General features: G+C 35.7%; 1 protein-coding gene across 1 annotated transcript; it reads right to left on the bottom strand.

Annotated features, from left to right (window-relative positions):
* Positions 1–116: 116 nt before the first annotated feature.
* On the bottom strand, positions 117–21,136 carry UFL1 (UFM1 specific ligase 1). Its single transcript, XM_056487719.1, has 19 exons — positions 20,973–21,136; positions 20,207–20,352; positions 19,332–19,360; positions 18,489–18,586; positions 17,549–17,663; positions 17,177–17,307; positions 16,461–16,519; positions 13,074–13,220; positions 11,841–12,016; positions 10,985–11,164; positions 10,542–10,662; positions 8,101–8,223; positions 6,298–6,418; positions 5,708–5,871; positions 4,516–4,637; positions 4,299–4,379; positions 3,469–3,554; positions 2,862–3,042; positions 117–2,168 (listed from the first exon to the last, which is right to left on the bottom strand). Exons 1-19 carry the CDS (start codon positions 21,047–21,049, stop codon positions 1,956–1,958), a joined length of 2,370 nt encoding a protein of 789 aa, XP_056343694.1. The 5' UTR covers positions 21,050–21,136; the 3' UTR covers positions 117–1,955.
* Between the last annotated feature and the right edge of the window lie 202 nt (positions 21,137–21,338).

Raw genomic sequence — 21,338 nt, 5'->3', positions numbered from 1 at the left:
CAAAGAAACAGGGAAAGAAACAGGAATAGTGTGTTAAGTCTAACAGTACATATTACCTATTGCTGCTTGAAAGCTACAAGTTGCAAGATGATCAAACACTGGTGAAGACAACAGAATGCTCTTCAAATACTTCATCATTTAATGTTATTAAAATAATTTCTTATTTGCATACAGAATTTCAAATAGCATATTATTTACAAAAGAGCTCAATGTAATATAAAATTGTTTACATTCATTATAGCAGCTTATTAATTATTCTGGCTAAATAACACGAAATCAAACCCATTCCCTGTATACAAACTACTCCTTAAACAAACTTCAACAACCTGCATATTTTCCATCTTTTATTCCTCACTGTCTTATGTCAGCTATTATATCCTCCTGCCAAGGAAAGAGAAACAACTACCTTTGCTTGTGCCTTACAATTCCAAAGTATTCTTGCCTGATAAAAGATCATGATCAAAAGGCATGAACATTGTTAAACATTACTGCCTTTTAAATACGTGTAAAATTCTATTGTTTACATCACCAAAATTACCTTAACATTTGTTACTCTGTTACTGGGGTTCCATGCCTGGCCTCTTCAACTTTCAATTGTTGCGATTTCGGGCTTGGATATGTTTATTATCAAGCTCACAGAGTATGAGAATTGTTGGAAAACAGAAAAATTTGGAACAGAATTTGCACAGAATTTATCCTCTTTGAACATCAATTTTGGCAAGGACGGGTGAATGGCTTTTTAGTGAAAGGACCATTTTTCATCTCTTATTATTCAACCTTGAGGTTAAGCAAACCCCTTGAAATTACATACATGAAATCAATGGCTATTACTGAAGTAATAGAACTTAGATATTTCCAGTTTGAAAATTATCCTCTCTTAAAAATAAATTAGAAGTATATTTGCCATATAAGAATTATGGCATTAATAGTGATAGAACATAATTTTTCACATTTTTTGCTTTTTCCTGAAGACTTAAAATACTGTTCATGCTGGAAAAAAAACTTGAGGGAAGCAATATTTCTGTCTATGAAGCTTATGTAGAAAGATCATTAACTAAATTATTTTCAAGAAACTCAGGATAGACAGAACACCACAAGTTCTCTCAAAGGCTGACAGAATGCAAACAAATGCTTCTATCTGCTATGGGACCTGGACTAAGCACTCAACACATCTGCTGAATTAACACCTGGCATGTACAATATGGCAAGTGTAACAGGATTTATCTGCTCCCAAAATGCCAATGCAAAAGAGCGTCACCTCCTCTGAATTACAAGTTTTAAGTGAACAGCTATTTCAGATGATAGCAGAATACATCAGTAGTGTGAGTGTGCTGATGTTCATGAACATTCAGTACATTTCGAAACTCACATCAGCAGTGGGTCACTTCCCTTAAATTTATCAATATCCACTTGTACTCAAAATGTTTTTACAGTTGCAGACCAGTGAACAGAAACTGAAAACATTCACTAATGACAAAGCGTAAAGAAGGCCTTCGCTGGTGTGCTGTTAGGTACCAGAGTGTGTTTCAAAACCAGTATTTGAAATTAAGGTAGACAGGCTTATGGACACTTATATGCAATCCTTATCTCACTACAATTCCAAATCAGAGAAGTAGAACTATCAGCCTGTGTGTGTATGGAACAAAATACACTGTTATTTGAAGAGTAATTTCTTGAGGTCTCACATGAGGATCCCAGTTAAAATCCACTGGTTTCATACCCAAAGCACCCACAACTGTGTTGTGCCACATCTATATTAATGTGTTAAAAATACACTGTAGAAGTAACAAAATTGCATTTGCCACCATCACCCAGAAACTGTGTCCCCCAGCTGTGACTGGCAAACTACTATAGGCCAAATTTTAAGTCTGTCAAGCATTTTGTTGTCCCTTTTTTCCAGCATAAAAGAAAATAAAGTCTGACTATCACAGAGATGGATGCGCTGAGTAACAGTTTTATTCCTCTGTTACAGAAGATTTCCTAGGTCTGAGAACAAGATCTTTGATAGAGGTAGTGATTTCCTGGAGCTCTTTTCGAATGCTTTCTGCTCCTTCCTCCTCTTCCATGTTATCTTTTGTGTCACTGTCTCCGTGTTCAGCTTTCTTAGTCTGGCTGGTCAGTTGTTTCACCACTAATCCGTGGTACTTGACTATCAGTGAATGCTGATCCTGAGGGCAAAAAATGAGAACAAACCCAGGGGATGTCAATGTTACAGAGAAGTTAGACAGACCTATAATTAAAGATGACATTTTTTTAAAAAGCATTCTCCCATTCTTGGACAAAGAGAGTTTGTGATACAAAAAACCATTTCTAATGTAGTATTTGACAACCTGAATTCCAAGAAACATTCAAAGAGGAAGAAATCTGAAAGTGCATCCATGCTGCAGAAATAGGACAATTAACCACTGACTGCATTAATGCAGTTAGTAAACATCACCAGTTTTGGCAGTATAAAATACAGAATCTCAATGTATTTGCTCTTGAAGAGGTACATCTTTCTTTAAAACTGCATTAGAAAAGTTTAAAAAGCAACCATGCTCTAGCTCAGAAGAAAGACATAAAAATGTTCAGTTGTAAGAACCAAAACATCCCTCAAGACAGAGCTATCACTATGGTTAATTCAAAGGACTAATAACAGATTGATTTTTAAATTTTATAAAAAAATTTGATGAGAGATCCCTGAAAAGATAGGTTAGCAATTCAGTACAGATCAGAGGAATTGTACATTGTATACATTAGTAATGTTTAGACATGAAAACCAACAGTGTTGGGTTTATGCAGCAAAAATAGCATAAGGCACAACTTTCATGCTCTATTGTAGAAAACCAGTAATTTCCCCTTAAAAAGCTGGAAAAGAATACCTCTGGGATCTTGCCACTTAAGAAATTAATGATCTGTGGTACTGATCTTCCTGGTGCATGAAGCATGCAGTGAGTTGAAAACTGAAATAACAATACTGAAGTCAGGTGCAGAACAAGAGCTGGATCTTCTGTGACTTTGAGCTGTTCAATCAGAGCTTGTCTATGCTGAAACAGGACTTGCCTAAGGAACAAGAACATATTAAACAAAAACATGATTTTATGATTCTATCATATAGTAGTTGATCACAGATGCTAAAACATATTTGACATAAATTAATTTAAATTTTCTCCTCTGACCATTTATTTATGTGGAATTCCAAAACATTAATAATAAAAAACCCAAACAATCACTGGCATAGCTCAGATTTTGAAAGACCTCCAGGGAATTTATACACTATACCTGCAGAAAGTAGTGAGCCAACAAAATTAGCTAAATGTGAATTCTCCTCTTCTCCTTCCCCAATGGATTTAGAACTGCTTGACTTTCTATTTTTCAGTTAAGCAGTTTGGAAACTCTTACACGTTGGGTATGACTGCTCCCATACTAACCATCCAGCATTTGTGCAGCGATATAGCCACATTTCATAGAATAATAAAATTAAGGTACCTTTCCTTCTTTTTGTCTCCTTTTTTCACCATAATACCACAAATATCCACAGCAGAATCAAGGCACGAAAGAAAATCTTCTATACTCTATTAAAAATAATATAAATATTTAATCTGTGTTTGCAGATTGTAAAGAATTTTAACTACTATTCACAATTAATCACACTGAAAGATGACTGTGAATACACTTGAAATAAACTATAGAAAAACAGAGAAAGTAACACGTATTTAGAAATTGCCTTTGTTCATCTTACAACAGTTCATATAATTAAATACTAACCCAAACTGTAATTTATTAGTCTTGGAAATAAAATTAAAAATGGATACATGTTCTACAATTACTTACAAATATAATTTTTTATTAAGAAACACCTCAATACAGCCTTTTGCATAATAAATAACTCTCCTATACAGCCTTAATCTGAATATTTGGGGTTTTTTTTAAATATCTGTAATTTTACCAGTTAAGAAATACACAGGGAAAACAAGCAAGAACTCTGGGAACAAAACACAAGAAACATCAAACACTTCACACTGGAGATTCTCACTCAGTTTTCACTCCTCTTCTCACCTGCTCATGAAAGGCACACTGGATTTCAATAGCAGCAAGGAGCCAAAGGTGATTATCAGTACCAAAATTTAAGATCACCTTTTCATCTCTGAAAATTCACAGATATGAAAACACACTTTCTCTCACTGCCTTACAAAAGTACAGAGATTATTTTGCCTTCATCCTTCACAGCAGCAGTGGTTATGTACTACACTATGTGTATCAGCTACTTATTAGCACTGTATCAGCAAAATAGAATATCTGAACTTGATTAACTTTACCTTGCCATTCAGAGAAGTATGTAGTTTAGTTAAAGGACCTTTGGTATCTTCTGGCAGTTTACTTAAAATCTTGATTCTGCCCTGTTTGGGACAAGAATGGATATAATCTGTAATACTAATCGTCTTTTTAGATTCAGGCATATGTCAAGGGAAGTAATTACTTATTAAACAAACTGATCTACTTTAAACTTTTAGAAAGGAACTTTTATTCCTGTACCTCACTTGTGATTGTAGAGTAATTTTCTGTTGTCATCATTGACTCAGATGCCAAGAAGTTAAAAACCAGATTTGTAATGTCTGTACACAGAGTCTTCAACAGGTGTTTGGCAAGAGTATCATCTGTTAAAAGAAATAAGTGATTAAATTTACTTATTATAGTTACCTATGATGTTATCACAGCACCTTCCTAACCGTGGACTCTTACCAATCATGAGTTGTATGAGAAAGTTATCTGGATACATGAAGATAATATCCCTCATTTTCTCTGACAAGATTCTTAAGGAACATCATTCAGCGAAAAATGTGAGCTTTCAGGTCTGCAAGAACATTTTAATGCACTGCTAGTATTTCGAAGGTGTATCTGTATAAGCAGTAAACTAGTCCCTATACAATCCTCTGAACCACTGCTATTGATCAAGTCAAGAGTATATAAAGGAAAATTCTGCAGGACAAGCAATTAAATAGAACAGCCACTTGAATTTAAGACTGAAATACTGGAATTCGGAAAAAAAAAAGAGGCAACAGAATACATGTCCAAGAACAAAAGCTAATGGGAACAAAGGCTCTTCCAAAACAGGTTGTTTTGCTGATGTTCCTTTCTGCTAGAAGATTTTCACAGGGAAAATTCTAGGAGAAAGCTGAATACAGCAGAGAATCTTAGGTATGACTACAGTATTCTCTTAATGCTAACTTTTCTGTCACACCTTACAGAGTAACCCCCTGCAAAACGAATCTGACAGACTATCCTCAGTCAGCAGCTACTTTCAGTACCAAATCTATAAGGTTTAAACAACAGCTTCTTAGAATCAGATGGTATTCAATTTTTTCACTAGTGGCACAGCTGACAGAATAAAGTGAGCTTACTAATCTTTTCCTTTTTTTTTCACCTAGACACTGAAAAATTGGAAGGAATGCAAACACTTGGGAAGGAAAGACAAGAACACAGTTACCTTGATGTGAGATATAACAGAACATGGATATGAAATAAAGAGAATGTATTTCAATTCCTGTGCAAAGCAATGCACTTCAGCATAAAGGCAGTGTTAGGCATACTAAACACATCTCTAGTTTTTTCTTTTTAGATTCTCCTTTTTAAACTCTTGCTCCTGTCTAAACTTTAATTTAGATTCTGGAATAAATTTAACATCCTTGAAGGAGCATATTAATTTTTCAAAGTATATGTTTTGTACCTGTGAAATGCTTTGCTCCCTTTTCAAATAACCGAATGTTGTTGTACAAGTTTGAGAATTCCTCCTGCAAGTCCTTCATAGCCTGTCTTCTGTTGGCTCCAGAGGAAGATGTTGAAGATGTAAAAACAGAACGCACAACTTCCTGGTAAGTTTTTGTCAAAGGTCTTAGAACAGGAAACAAGAAAGGAGAAAACATTGAGCAAAGTGTGAAACTGTGCAAGGTTTTCCCAAATATGTCAGCAGTAGAGAAAATGACCTCATTATGTAGTAAATGACAGGGATATGAACGCTACAGAATGGTGAAATAAACAAAAAGCAAATTATGAAAATCAGAAAAAAAAACACACAAGGAAATTAAAATATACTTAATGGCAGATGTTCCAAGGCTATACTACGTATGGTATGTAAGTATACAAGTATGTATAATATGTACACATAAGACGCGTAACAGGGAGCTGTATAGAAAAAGAATATTGTGGTTCACATCTATCAACAAAGCACTCTTTTCTAAGCAAGAAAACACACTGAAATGTAAATTAATCTGAAGTGAATCACAAATTTTCTAACTCCAGAGGAATTACTGAAATTACCTTCTTAGATGTTCAGCAATGTCTGTAATAAGCTCCTCAGGGCAATCCTGCATGCGGGTCTTTAAAACATCCTCAATTTCCTCTTGTGACATGAAAGGGAACTCCAGCTTCTTGTTCCTCCCTGTAGTGGCCATAAAGAACACTCACTGAGAAAACATTCCATTTAGTGTTGCTGCAATTACTCTGTGGCATGAGACACTTGAAAGCCTCAGAGTGGAAACACCATACAAGAAATGCATTATCAACAATGGAAAAAAAGGGATGATTATACATGACCAGTTGAATTTTACACATATGAAAAACTGACAAAATTTCTCTTTTGATCACTTAGAAGTTTCTGTAATAGACAACTGAAGTAGTGTATGAGGATAGGCATTTTTGGTGACACTTTTTTTCAGTCTACTTGGCCATTTAGTTTAGAAACCATAATGTCATCAAGATCAAATAGAATTTAAAGTGCCAAAACTGAACAGAGTGCTCCTACTTGAAGGCTGTTCTAATTTTTTTAAACTCCATTTAGTAAGGTACACAATCATGTAACACAGCATCCTAAACTTGAAGTTACAGTATAAAATCTGAAACATGATAAATTATATCAGACAAGGTGTTCCAGTAATAAAAGCAACTTGCATGCATACAATTTAGTGCATATGTATTTCAGTTTTGCCCAAAACACGACCTTTTCCTGGGTGCTGTAGAATTTTTACATATAGGAATGAGATCAGGATGATAACAGAGAACCAGAGGACATGTTCCAGATGCACATTAAAACAGATTTATTGTGCCCATAAGTATGGAGATCATTGATACCAAGTAAGTAGTAGTAGTAACAAACATACAAAGCTTATAAACAAATGAAAAGGGAGGATAAATCAGGTTTTAAAAATGATCTTATTTACATTTGAATGGTTTCATCTGAGTTTACTTTGAGATCATGGTTCAAGTTATTTATTATAATACAGCAATACAAGCAGCAATAAGGGCAAAACAGAAAGCCTACACCAAAACCCAGAAGTGACTGAACATTGTTTTACTCAGTAACTGAGCAGGCCTGAAAAATAATTCCATTTATACGTGAATTATAGTACTCTGTGAAAGCAGTATCAAACAAAATTACTACACTGTATTTCACACTTCAAATATCATGCTTAAAATATTTTTCAGTCAGTATTGAGTCTGGACACTACATATAAAATGGAAGCACACATTTCTGGTTCTCCATCAAACAAAAGAAAGAACACGATTGCTTCATTTGCAACCACTGTTTGCTCTAAATCTAACAGTGTTGGCTTTTACTTAGCAAGCTGTTCATGCTCCTTCTTGTAACAGTGAAGGTAGAGAAATAGGCACCAAAAAGAAGTGACATTAAAACTATCAAAACATAAGTTTTGACTGTGTATTTTATTCCTATGAAGACAAAACTATTTGATTGCTATGATTTGTTAATTTAGGTCATTCATTTTTCATACACTATGCAGCAGGTGTTACAAAATCAAGTGTAACATCCACCCCACAATGTACAGCATTTCCTACCTAAAATAAAATAATAAATATAAAATGGTTTTATTTCCTTGACTCAAGTTTCTTTTTTAAAGACTAAGTTATACCCTTCAGTGAACATGTAATGTCCATTTCATTTAAATAGCAACATCAGATCCACTGACAGAATTTTAACTACATAGTATTCTCATCTTCTTGACATTTTAGCTGACCTTATCTAAACAGTGGGGGAAGAAGTAGAAAAAAAAACCACAAGTAGTAAACCCATGTGGAATAGGTAGAGCCTAAAATAAAATGACAAACCTGTGGCAGTCCCTTGTGACTCTTCATCGCTGTCAGCATCCTTTCTTCCTTTCTTCTTGGTTTTCTTAATCTTTATCTCTCTGGCATTCCCACCACCTCCTCCTCTCACGCTTCCACTGCCCTCTGGTGGGGAATTACTTGCTTAGTACACAGGAAAGTTGTAGCTCTTAAAAAGTTTACAATACCATGGTAATTTATCTGTGTCACTTGTTAATGCTGGATTGAAAACCACAGCCTGATTCTAAACACAACCTAGAACACATACTTCAGAATCTTAGGGCCATAACTTTCATTCTTAGGAAAACAAAGCAGCTGAGGCAAACCTTTGTTTAAGCTAATGTCATTATTAAACACAAAGACACTAATATCAACTGCATATATAATAGTAATAAAAAAAAAAAGTGTAGTGTTTTTCATCAGCTAAAAACACATGAGATACCGAAGTCCATAATGCAATGGTGGATTTTCTGTTGGCTGAAAACAGCATCTTAGTAAGCATTTAGCATTTCTATTCAATGATGCTAAATAACTGAATTTGTAAAATATATGTTAGATAATGTAGCTCTGTTAATTTTCAGAGAAAGAGTCTATCACTATAAGCATTTATCCAAAATATTCTTGGAAGCACACATCCAATTAACTAGAGCACTCAATTTTTTTTTACTTTTCCTAGATGACTATAGAGCAATGGGACGTTCCAGTTCTGACACACATAACAAATTACTTTGTTCAGAAGTCCTGCAATCAATGTATGCAACTGAAGATAGAATCTCAATTTGCTATAGAGTCCCTCTCCACAAGGCAAGCTCTTCTGCTCTTTGTTCCCTTTTTCACAGCCTCTTCTGTTATTTTTTCACTTGGAAGAAACTGAAACTTATTTATGTTTAAACATGTATATATTTATATATTTAAGTTTAAACACATATATGTGCCAAACATATATACACTATGCCTTGAGAAAGTTTGTGTGTTTTCCTTTTCCATTTAAATATGGTCCAAGGTTTCAAGTAACTATATTAAGTAACTACTATTGTTTAAGAAAAGGAAACACAAAGACAAGATGCTATTACTTAAAAAGCTAACTGCATCTGTTACATGCCACAGATGGATTTTTAAGCATCACTTTGCAGGCCAAAAAAAACAGTGCTTTTCACAATCTTATTTGAAATTTGACTGCACTACAGTAATTACATTACATAAAACTGTTATGTTGGGGTGTTTTTAGGTAATGCACATAACAGTCCACAATAAAACATTTCAGGGTAGTGCTTGCTGATGGTGCAGCATGTTACCTGTGTGTATGAATTTGTCTAGACATGCAGTACAGGCTCAGTAGAGTCTCACTCCTCAGAGGGCTGGAAACCAAAGTCATTCTCTTATGACAGCTCAATTAAAGTTTCAAGCTTCTCTGCCTTAGCTATGGCCTAGAAAAATTTGCCATCTCTTGTGGCAAGAATAAGTTTAATTTCCATGTCAACCCAGGCCTACTTGTGCTTTTTTTTTTAAGAGTAGGATGTTTTATTTTGCAGATGAGTATATTCAATCATGCAAAATGCATCAGTGCACTAATTTTCTTACTTTCAGTAGCACAGCAACACTCTGCAAGTGAGTTCAACATAGATTGCTCAGCTGTGTTGTAGCAACACAAGAGCCACAAAGTTTTTGGGATTCATGGACTTCAGATTGAATACTGTTTTAAAAATCAGAAAGATTTCAAAGGGTTAAACCCACACATTTTTATTCTTCCTTCAACTGAAAACTATTCCAAACAGTCACCACACAAATTGAGTAAAGTTTGGGATTAATTTAATCTATACCTCAATGTAAACTGTCTTAATCTCTATGCAACTATTATATATGCAAACAATAGAAAATTCTATGGCATGGTTTCCTCAAAAAAATGACAAGTATTCTCCAAAAAAAGCCCCCGAAACTCATTCTTAATTTAGACAAAGTTATTTTGGAATTAGCATCTCAAGACTAATAATAAAAAACATATTAATTTTCCTGAATCCCTGAGAAATGGACACTAAAATTGTATCTACAATCTGTAATAAAACATAGCACAGAGGTCCCTGACCTAATACTTGTTTTATTCAGTCTTATGTGATCATATTGTATAAAATAAAAAATGAACACAAAATTCCTTGCTTCTAAAACCAGGTACCTTGTGTTGAACTAATTCAAGAGACCTTTATAATACCTCCTCTGCATTTCTAAGTCTGAAATTAGTTCTCACAGGCATAGCTGAGATGTATCCACATCCACAGTACAACAGTAAGCAGTTGGATTATTTTTTAAATATCTTAAGCAATGGACTAGCAGCATTTAATGGACTACAAAACATTGTCCTACTAACTTTATATTTGAGTATTCGAAGATAAAGCAAGTTTGTTTTTGTTTGTTTTTTTTTTTGCTTAAGCGGAATATTGATACTTTACCTGCTGCTTTCTTTCTTCTTTCATCCTTTTTGTCTTTTTTATTAGCATATGAGTTCTCTAAACATGAAGCTTGTTTTAAATCTTCTTCAGTGATTAAATTAACAGGGTTGTTTTTAATTTCCTAAAATGAAGAACATGCACATCACAGCAAAAAGATACACAAAACAATGGAAGAAACATTTAAGCCATTTGGCCATTTTCAAGTACACTAATCAAACATCTTGTTTTCCAAGTGCAACACGTGAGACTTGGCTTCCTGAGTGCACCAGAATATAAATTACACCCATTAAATATAGAAACCTATTGTTCATTTGTTTTGCTTCTTCTCTACTTGTACTTCAGATAAGATGTACAGAAATTGAAACAGTGACTAGAAAGTCCCATGAGCTTTACTCCAACATTCAACATCCACTGCATCTTGACCAATAAAAAACCTACTGTACCTTTTCTGCTTTCTGTTGCATCAGATCAGAAAAGAGGTCAGCACAGCTGCTTAAAAATTTCTCACTGACTGCAATGGTATCACTGAAGACTAAACCTGAAGAGCTTTTGTTTAAAGATCTCATCACTTGCTGGAGCAAAATCCCAACATCTTCTACTGACAATGAGCTGGGCAGAAGAGTCTAGGGTAAAGAAAATTAAAATACAATAGCCTTATAAGTGAATAAACAGAATAGACACAGGCCATTTGACATCTGGTAACTATTTAGAAAGCATTGCACTTTCAAATTAAACTATAATTTAAGAGTACACACTATTTTAAATCTTCTAACATGGTAAATCTACATTGCTCTACAAATATATGTTACCTCTGGGCAAATGCACAGCAACTTCTTCAAGATAAAGTTCAAAATCTATAGAGCAACAACAAACAGAACAACAGCAGAACTTAAGAGCAACAAAGGTAGTGCTGTAAGGCCTAAAATTAGGACACAGCCAGGACAAAATGGCTAAGACCCCTCTGCTCATCAAAACTGTTGTAAGCATTTAGTTGAGAAATTTTTTCAAAAAAACCCCAGTAGCCTAATAGAAATATACTGCTCTCCAGCAGAGTACTTTTGCACTAGTTTTGAAATGAAAGTTAGTCTTACATGCCAGAATGTCCTTCCCCTGCTTTTGTTCAGATCAAATCAAAGGCAAATAATGCCCTTTTACTTGTCACTTTAATTAAACTGAATTTTCTTCTTTGATAACATAGAATTTCATTATACATATGTGTAGTTTCAATAAAGTATCATTTGACACAAAAACAAGAAAAAAGAAATAAATCCAACAACAACAACTGAAAGGATTGCTTACTGCTACATCTATCCAGCTTCCAGAGCTGATGGCTTCTTCCACAGAGGCTTCAACTTGATCCACAATTTCTTGACCAACACAAGCTGCTCTCAGAAATAAGAGTTGTGTGGACTTGTATCTTTTTTTAATGTAGCCTGCTGGGTCAGGGATGCCAAGTCTATACAATGCATCAAATTCTAAAAAACAGTTAAATGTCTGTTAAAATTTAGTTCCTTCATATGCATACAAGATCTTATGGGAGGACTTTATTTTGAAAGCAGGAAATGTAGAGTTACACATATTTTTTATACCAGTAAATGAAACCTTAAGCTAATGCTGACCAAAAATGTAGTTCAGTACAGACTACATATAATTGTTGTTATTAGAAGAATGCAGATTAAATTATGGATGTGATTTAGTTTAGAACTTTTTTTTAGGGATTCTTACACCATTGAGTTTATTTTTGCAGAACAATATTTACAATGCATAAAGTGTCCAAGTGTTTTGTTTTCAACTATTTAGCAGTTTATACTTCAGATGTGGGGAAAACACTCAAAGACTGACAGATCATCAGTCAAGCAGTATTACAGAAACATTTAATACTATCATTTTAAGTTATGGTGAACTTTTTTAATCTGCAAGAATAACTGCTATTTAGGGCCTGACATTTTGGGACCATAAGGAGACATTCCTCTCTATTCAGATCCACATTTCCCCCCAGCTTGTGGTGTCTCAAAACACCATCATCCAGCATCACTCAGCCTGAAGTTACACAGAATTGTCTGGATTCAAATCAGGATACTAGCGCTACTCAGTCCAGTTCTACAAGTATTATTTTTGAAAAAAATTCTTCCTGAGCACTGCATGTTTGGAGTATTAGCAGCCAAAGTTTGGTTGTAATCTGGACACCTGGCCTGAAACTCCAGCCATGATGATCTGAAAAGTCTACAATGAGCAGGCTAATCAATGTCTTCAGAACAGTAATAAAAACAGATTTGTAATTGTTCGTGAGAAATAGTTACTGTTTAGCAGTATGGTCTCCTCCACTGAAATACAGTTTGTTGTGATAAAATAACACACATCATTATGAGCAAGATGGTCTTTTAGCAAAGGAATATCAGCCACTGCATTGATTTCCACTCCTCCCCTTGTGGAGAGAGGCTTCACTCTAAGCACTAGCTATGTTAAGGTAAGATCAATTATCTACACTAGTTTTACAAAGCTATTTTATCTATAAGAATATAGATGAATTACCTAAGTAACCATTCTGCTTGAAAAAGGAATCCACCCATTTGTTCTGTGTTCTGGAATAGATGTCAGGAACAAACACAGCCTTATCCTGTCTCCCACCAACCACAGTGCCTTTGAGACGACCAGCATTAACAAGTTCTTCTAGCAAAGCTACAAGAGGAAAATAATTTCTAAGTTCATATATCCATTAATCAAAAGATAGCAATTATTTTCCCTGGTTTGTTTCCTCTTTCTTTCCACCAATTAGTTTATGCTTGCTCTAGTGAAACACTGCTGAGCTCTATCAATTATTTTCAACACTTACGAGAATTTCTTCAGAAAAGCTCTGGAAATCAGACAACGTTTCCAAACAGTGAGCCACAATGGCAGGATCAAGATGTTTTTCACTGAACATATACTTGGCAGTTTTAGCTTTTAATTTAAAAAATGCAGACATAGAAGAATCCTTCTCTGTCCAGAAGAGTAAAATATACTAGCATTTTATTAATAATTTCTCTTTGAATTCACTGCCTGCATGTAAACCAAAATGAGAAAAAAAAAATCTGAATACAGAAAATGACATGAAAAGTCATTACTTAAAATGCATGACACAGTTGCCAATAATAACCTCTTGAGAATACAAAAATACTGCTGACAAAGAACATATTGGTAACTGGTAATAAATACCAAACTACTAAACACTTTTCAAAGCTGAATAAGATTCTTTAAATCCATTTAAGTTGCATAGGAATATCTGATTTGCCTCCTATGTTCTGCTACTGCCTTTTTGTAATACAAGAGATATATTTTAAAAAATCAGTGACATCAACTGCTAACTGATAATTTCCAGAGCTTTGCCAGATGGCTTTTTTATACTCAGTTTACGTTCTCTTCTATCTCATTAGAAGAAAAGTTTTGCTCTGGAACAGAACATTTAATGGCATCATATGGCAAGGCTTCTTCATCATTAAATAAAAGCAGCATTCAACAGTACAACATGCTTAGTACAGCACAGAGAGGTTTAGCTCACTTATGCAGGCAAATTTACCTGAACACCCAGTTCCAGAAGAAACAGTGCATAGTAAATCAAGATAGTTTTTGACATGCCCATAGTGTAGATGAGCTTCTATAAGCTAGCAGCTACTGAATGCAACTGCCACTAGCAAAGATGAACAATACTTACACTGAAAAAATGCAGCAGAAAGAGAAACTGATTTAAACAAAATATAGCTTTATGTAATTTAAGACAAGAGCCAGAAACAGTTCGGTTACATCGAATAAAATAGAACTTTGTAAGACCAATTCTGGAAATAAAATTAGTTTTTTATACTTCCTCATACTTTAGTTGCCCTAGAAAATAGAGTCAATGTGCCTACTTCACTTAAGCAATTGTCAGAAAATATAGATTGGTTCTCTGTTTGCAATTTCAACTTCTTTTTATTCAAAGTTTTTAGGAAAAGGAATTAGACTTTCCTAGAGCTCCAAAAAATTGGTTGAAAAATCTATTAATGAACCAGAGTCTTTAGGGAAAGAAGATGTCAGAATAAAATAAGTCCAATGAAGATATAAATTAAATTAAATTCAATTCTGTATTTAATCAAGTGCCAGTTTTAAAACTCCAGGGCAGAGGAGGCTCTCTCAGAGATTTCATAGACCATTGCTACAATTACATCCAGGCAGTATTTTGTTTTAAAACAACAGGATCCCTGTAGAATTACCATACATTCATATTTATTTTTAAAGGTGACCAAGTAGTTTGTAGTGTGCTATTAGGTCTCTATCAAAGTCTGACAAAGATAGCAAGCATCCCTCTGTCAGTCCTACAACAGTAACATAATGCTCAGGAATAACTCTGTGATTTCATTAGGCTTTGTAATTAGTGTTTTTACCTCGAGAGTCTCATTTCTAAAACTACTTTTTATTGTAACTTTATGAGAGCTTTAGATGAATAGCAGCACATCTATATGAAAGAACCGAAGAATAATAAGCCAAGTATTGATTAAATAATTAGCTGTTTTGTAAATGATAGAAATACTACACTGAACTTACATTTTTATTCTGGAAGAGACAGAAAACTGACAAAGACCACTTTTAACCACACTGCTAACAGTGACAGACATAAAAAGCTAAAAAATAACATAACTAAAAGGTATTTTTCAAATTCCAACATTTGTAAAATTGAAACGGTATCTCAGCAAATGGGCACAATAAAATCTGGCAGTGAATAAAAAGATAAAAAACTCTTTGAAACTTAGAAGCTGCAAAGGCAATGAAAGACAGTAGGAAAAATCAAAGAAAAAGATGAACAAACTCACTAAAAAAACCAAATGGAAGCACTATTGTGATGATCACGTGTATCAGGAAAACACCAGAACTTCAATTTACATTAACACTGTACATCATCAAAGCATAATGATGTACTTGAAGGACTTATCTGAAATAGACTGTAACCAAATACTGAAATTTGCTGGGTACTGAGACATTATTATAATGCAATTTCACAGATTTTCCCTTTAATCTATGAAAACCTGGATGGCACATAAAAGAAAAAAAAAAGTGGAAATTTTAAATTGATTATGTGACAACGTTTATATGATTTTATTTAAGTGCTAGAATTTTAATTTGCAATGGATAAGCCTGAGTCGGAGAACAGGATAAGCAGAGAGTGGAGCTGAAGTGAGCAATGCCCTGAGGGCAAAAAGACCCAATCAAGAAAAGCATTAAGGTTCATGAGAAGAGATAGAAAACCATTAAAGGGTTTTAAAAGACCAGCAGCACTTGGTCAGCCAGCATAGAAGACTAATGATGCTTGAAGCAGCATTTTTGAGAGATAGGAGAGGGCACACAAAGTGACAAACAAGTAGAGCCTAAAGATTTCAGCAGCCCAATAGGGAAGGAATCTTTATGCATTTCTATTTAGAAAAGGAATTGTGGAAAATAAAAGCAAACAGTTTAAGGATATGTTTTATCTCTCAGCATATAAAGTCATTTAACTAAAAGCATAACAAAAGCTTAGCCTCTATTATCACAGAAAAATAGTCAGTAAATAAAATCCTGAGCAATTAATGCCATTTGGCTAAATAAAATATGTCCCCTTTTGTGTGCTTCACTGACAAAACTGCCAGTAGCTAAGGGCAAATAATGAAAGAGATGAATAAATAAGTACTTCCTGCATCATTCTGCCCCAAGAGGCATCTTGTCAACCAGTGTTTTCATTGCTTTGGATACAGAGAACATTCCTTCAGTTATGGATAGCACAAAGGGTTTAATACCTTCTGCACTAAAGACAAATACATTGTTCTGCATTTCAGAATTAAGGCTATATACTAAAAAGCTTCTTTGAAAGCATACTTTTAATAATGAAGAATGGATTTCCTAACAAACACACAAAATATTCTGAATGAAACTCACAGTAAAGTAAATGTTCTTGAAATCCATACCGAGTGATCAAGTTACTTACAGGTGTAGGCCTTGGGGGGAAAAAAGAAAAACAAAACAATATAAATTAATGATATGAAACTGACATGGAGAATCCAGAAGTAAGAGAGATTACTATAAATGGCAGAACTACGTTGTACCTTAGCCACAGGGTACTTCACTGACGTTTGAAATAGCTTACAAGGAAAATAGCATAGCTTTAATTCTGAATTACTGTGAAGTGCTAACACAAAAGCTATGATAATTATTGTAAGGAAACTTCTGCTTTGTTTTCCTCTTCCGACAAAGTGACACAAAAATTTATTGATTCAATATGAAAGACTTATCTATAATCGCATGTAGCAATCACATCAATATGTAACCCACTAAGGAGTGGCAGAGTTACAAGAGGACAGATATTCGACAAAGTAACAAAAGAACTACAGATTAACATTTTCTTCAGCTAAACTAAAGTATGAGGTATAGTATATATTGTTACACTTCCCTTGTTTTTCAAAAGGCAGTCCCCTCTATCACCTCTAACAAGTGATTCTAACAAAAGTGAAAAGTGGTCCCAGGAGCTGAACTACACTTATGGGAATCTAGCCATAGGTTGTGTTTCCTTTTATTTTTCCATCGCAAGTGAATCTGGCCCACAAAGACCTACGGCAAAAATATGTTAATAGGTGGTTGCAGGCCTTGCAATTTACCGAGTAATCGCAGTGAAGAGCCCACGAATGCGTGCTCGATGGCGGGACACAAAGGCTTCTGTAAAAATCACCCCACGGTTTTCCTGGTCTAGCTGTCCATGAATAATTCTGCCCAAACGCCTGGATAATGCCTGTAAATAGAAGAATTGAGCTTTTCAAAGCATGCCATCTTCCATCAGATATATGGGTATCTAATGACAGAAAACTTTTCAGAAAACAGAAGTATGATTTCCATATGCACCATGAAAACCAAGATTAATTTAGCATTAATTTTGTACAAAACAGTCATGTAAAGTCATGAATTTTGCAAAGATAAATGAAGAAGTTGGTCACAACTGATTCTGCATTTGCCAGGTTGGTGGATTCCATCACCTGTATCAAGAAGTCTCCTGGAAGGTCGTATGCCTTGCAGAGCTCTGATATTGTCACCTGGCCAGTTTCCTGTAGTTTATCATTTATTTCTTCTGCTAATTGATCCAGATAACTCCTTTTGTAAAAATGAGAAAAAGAAAAGACAACACATTAAGTGTGACATTCAAAGTCAACCTCAAGATCACATATTGAATAACTGACCTCTATTAATATACTTCTTTCTGCTACATCTTGGAAAAATAAACTGAAAGTTATTTTAAATGAATAAAGAAGAACAGTGTAAGTGAAAACGTGTTTTTAAAAAAGCCTGTTAAGCAGGTAGCTAGTATTAAGATGGGCCATTTATCTACTTGTATGAAAATTTCAAGCAAGAGAAAGAGGAAAACATTATGTCAATGAAAATTGGAAAACAGCTTTAGTAAGCAAGACAGGCCTTAACTATTTCAAGAGAGCCAGGAACTAGATATTCTTTGACAGGAACAGATCCTGGAGCTCAATCAATAAAAAGAACAACTCTGTAAGAGTATTACTTCAGTGGCTGTTAGTGGGCTGGAAGCCATGAAATAACTATCTCAAACATCTTAGGCTTGTGAAATAGAACAAGAGGTAGAAGGCTTGTCAATAGCTGAGGCAGACAGCAAAGCCAGAGAGCAAATGAGATCTGGCTGCTGTACACAAAGACGCTGTGTAAGAAATGAAATCTCTTAAATGCTGAACACAGATGCTCAGTAGGCAGTTTACACCATGGACTTACTGGATGCTTTGCTGAGATAGGCCTCACCTGCCTAAAGTAGCACTGATCACCACCAAGTAGCTCTAAGATCAGCCAAGAAAAATGTCTTTCACTTCAGAAGCAACAAACCTTGGACATTATTTTTAGTCTGCATTTTAAAAAATAAATACGGTATGAATTATACATATTGCTCCTGAAGGTACTCACTCATTTATAAGCTGTCCCAGTACAAGCTGAATACCTTTTTCAGATTTAACAATGTCATTAGCTCTGTTTTCAATGTGCAGAAGGTCCACATTTATTACCTAAAAAAAACACCTCTTATCAGAATTTTAAAATGAAAATCATTCTCAAACATTGAGATATTAGTTAAACATTCCTATGTCTTGAGGAAAGCTGCTTTTATTTTTTTACACTATTGCATACAAATACACTTAATCTGTGTTTTGGAATAAACCAGCAAGGCTTTAGGGAAAAACCCTCTCTTTGTAACTGTTAAAAGTTTAAAAGAAACTGATATAATAAAAAAATACCAGAAAGCAGTAAGAGAAAATAGGAAACTGGCTTTCAGAAAAGTTTCCTGTTTCCAAGGAATTTTGCTCAAGCCTGAAGGGAAAATTAACCACAGAAGAAGACTACTGCAGGACAAAGATTAGTGGAGACAAGAGAATAATGAAGGAAGAGGGAAGATTCAAAGAGGCATGCAAAGTTAATTATGCATGCTCCTGCAGCTTTAATTTTAAATGGGGAACATATTTCTTTTCTGTCTGCCCTCCTTAGTTTACAAACAAAGAGTTCATAAACGAAAACTGCATATACCAGTAGTGATTTCAGAAGTCCTAGATTATCACTAAACAGAGAGGTTTCAGTAAAACAATAAATTGACAGATTAAGTAATCTGCAGTACCCTGACATAAGCTACCAGCTCTTCATAAAATGTGTTCTGTTTTAAAAAAATAACTCAGCTTGAGTATAACTGATGAACTCCATATTCACACTATACATGGCAAAGAAAACAAAGAAGTAAATAGTTTTTATTTTTAAAGTTACCTGTTGTAAGTCAACAATGTTAACTCGACCTTCAAGAAAAATTAAAACACACTTTTAGTACATGAAACATATTTGAACAGATTTAGAATATATTACAGCTCACTGTGCATACAATATTTAATTACTTTTTCTCTAGACCAATTAAATTAGTCCATGAGTCCCCAGAGATTGTTAAAACTTTCTACTCTTGCATGATGCTACTAACAAAATACCCAGCAAATTTTAATTCAGTCCAAGCTGTCCCACTGGTATAATACACAATGGCAAAACACAAACTGAAGCAAACCTGTGGTAATAGTGGGCAAATGGCTAATCTGTATGGACACAATAAGAAGTTAATTTTTCTAAACATATGAAGCTGTGAAATTTACCCCCAAGTATAATTCAAAGTACCATACATTGCCTGCTCATTAAAGCCACAGACAAAAAAGTTGTCTGAACAGTACTTGCTTCCTTATATATCTAAATCACATCTTACAATACAGGTGGCTCTTCACATTGGTAAAATAAAAGACCTGTCAATGACAACTTACAAATATTATTACTACTAATGGTGTGAAAGGAGAATGACTTTGAAATTCAAGACTTGGCCAAACATCTCAGCCAGGTGCTAAACTATATTAAAATGCCAAACTTTCTTCAAAAGGATTTCATATAACTTTTACGTCAGAAATTATACACGGGTGAAAATAAACCAAATAACATATCTTGATATGCTTATCTAAAAGCTTGACACAGATCTGAAGGGAAAATAAAAGAGCAGTAGGTGAATTAATGTGTAGATGAAGCAAACTGACTTTTTCTGAAAGATTAAGGGTAGTGAAAACTTTCAAATTGCTTTCAATCCAAAAGAAGAAGGAAAATGCCACACTTACCACCACAAACATGAAGCTCATCACGGATCTCCTTACTGATCTGTGCTGGAGTGACATACTCCTTGCCATCAAGTGTGTGCACCACTTCCAGCTGCTTTTCTGCGATCAGCTTTGTGACAATTTCTATACAGTTCCGTTCCGACAATCTGTCAAAACCAGAAGGAGTTCAGCACTTATTCTAATGAAGTACTTCTTTAAAAAGATTACCTTTAAATTGACGGTTCAAACATACTAAACACAGGAAGTACAACAAAGTCTGTTTGAAGTTGTTCGTGAATATACTTTTTTAGATAAATTAATGTCTGTATGCTGCTTATCACCCACCAAATCATCCATATGGCTTCACTTGGGTGAGTCGTCTCTCCAAAACTTTTATTCTCCTCCTGAACAGCTATCAGCCCTGTCAGAATGCATCTGCTGGGGAATTTAGGAATGCACATAATTAATTAAAGAATTCGTGTCTATGACACTTCTGTGCGCGTTTTGGATTCATTTTCCTTTAACAAAAACAAGTTCTGGGCAACGACCTCAACTGGTGAAGCAGACAGAAGGGAGAAACCGAGCGCTGGAGCCGTGAAGACTGTGAGCAGCTGGAACAGCTGTGATTACACCCAGCCGCTCCCGGGGGCCTGCCGTGCTCTGCGGGGCGCCAGAAGGGCCCGCGGGCTCCCAGCAGCGACCCAGGGACGGCGGAGCGGCCGTGCCCGGCTGGGCCGGGGCCGCGGGGAAGGGGCGCGGCAGGCGGCTCGCTGTTGGTGCTGCTCACCTGTGGGCCACCTCGGCGAACTGCGCCCGCTGGAAATCGGCCGCCAGCCGCCGGATCTCCTCCCAGGCCGCCGCCATCGCGCCGCGACACGTCAGCCCCGGGCGGGCAGCGAGCGGGGCCGGGCACAGAGCGGGGCCCGGCACGGAGCGGGGCCGGCCTCCGCTGGCAGCGCCGCCCCGCGGCACGGAGGCGCCCCTGCGCGGGCTCGGCTGTCAAACGTAAATTGCACAAAAGAGAACTACGGAAAGGGAACAAAAAGCGGCTCCCGCACTCGGGCTGGCTCCTGCAGCTGGATCGCGGCGGGGCGGGCACGGGAGCGGCTCTCCTGTGCTGCCCGCGGGGGCCCGAGAGCGGCTGCTCCGGCCC

Source organism: Oenanthe melanoleuca, chromosome 3 (assembly GCF_029582105.1).
Source record: "Oenanthe melanoleuca isolate GR-GAL-2019-014 chromosome 3, OMel1.0, whole genome shotgun sequence".
NCBI lineage: Eukaryota > Metazoa > Chordata > Aves > Passeriformes > Muscicapidae > Oenanthe > Oenanthe melanoleuca.
Note: the sequence above shows the minus strand (reverse complement) of the source record. Positions and strands in the feature narration are given on the sequence as shown.

Excerpts from the sequence above, each read along its gene's own strand:
- UFL1 (XM_056487719.1), bottom strand. The coding sequence starts at position 21,049 with ATGGCGGCGGCCTGGGAGGAGATCCGGCGGCTGGCGGCCGATTTCCAG. Across the intron at positions 3,555-4,298 it reads ATACTTCTCTGAATGGCAAG|AGTATAGAAGATTTTCTTTC; the intron begins GTAAAGTTAATC and ends TATTTTTAATAG. Across the intron at positions 2,169-2,861 it reads TAAGTGGCAAGATCCCAGAG|GATCAGCATTCACTGATAGT; the intron begins GTATTCTTTTCC and ends TTTTGCCCTCAG.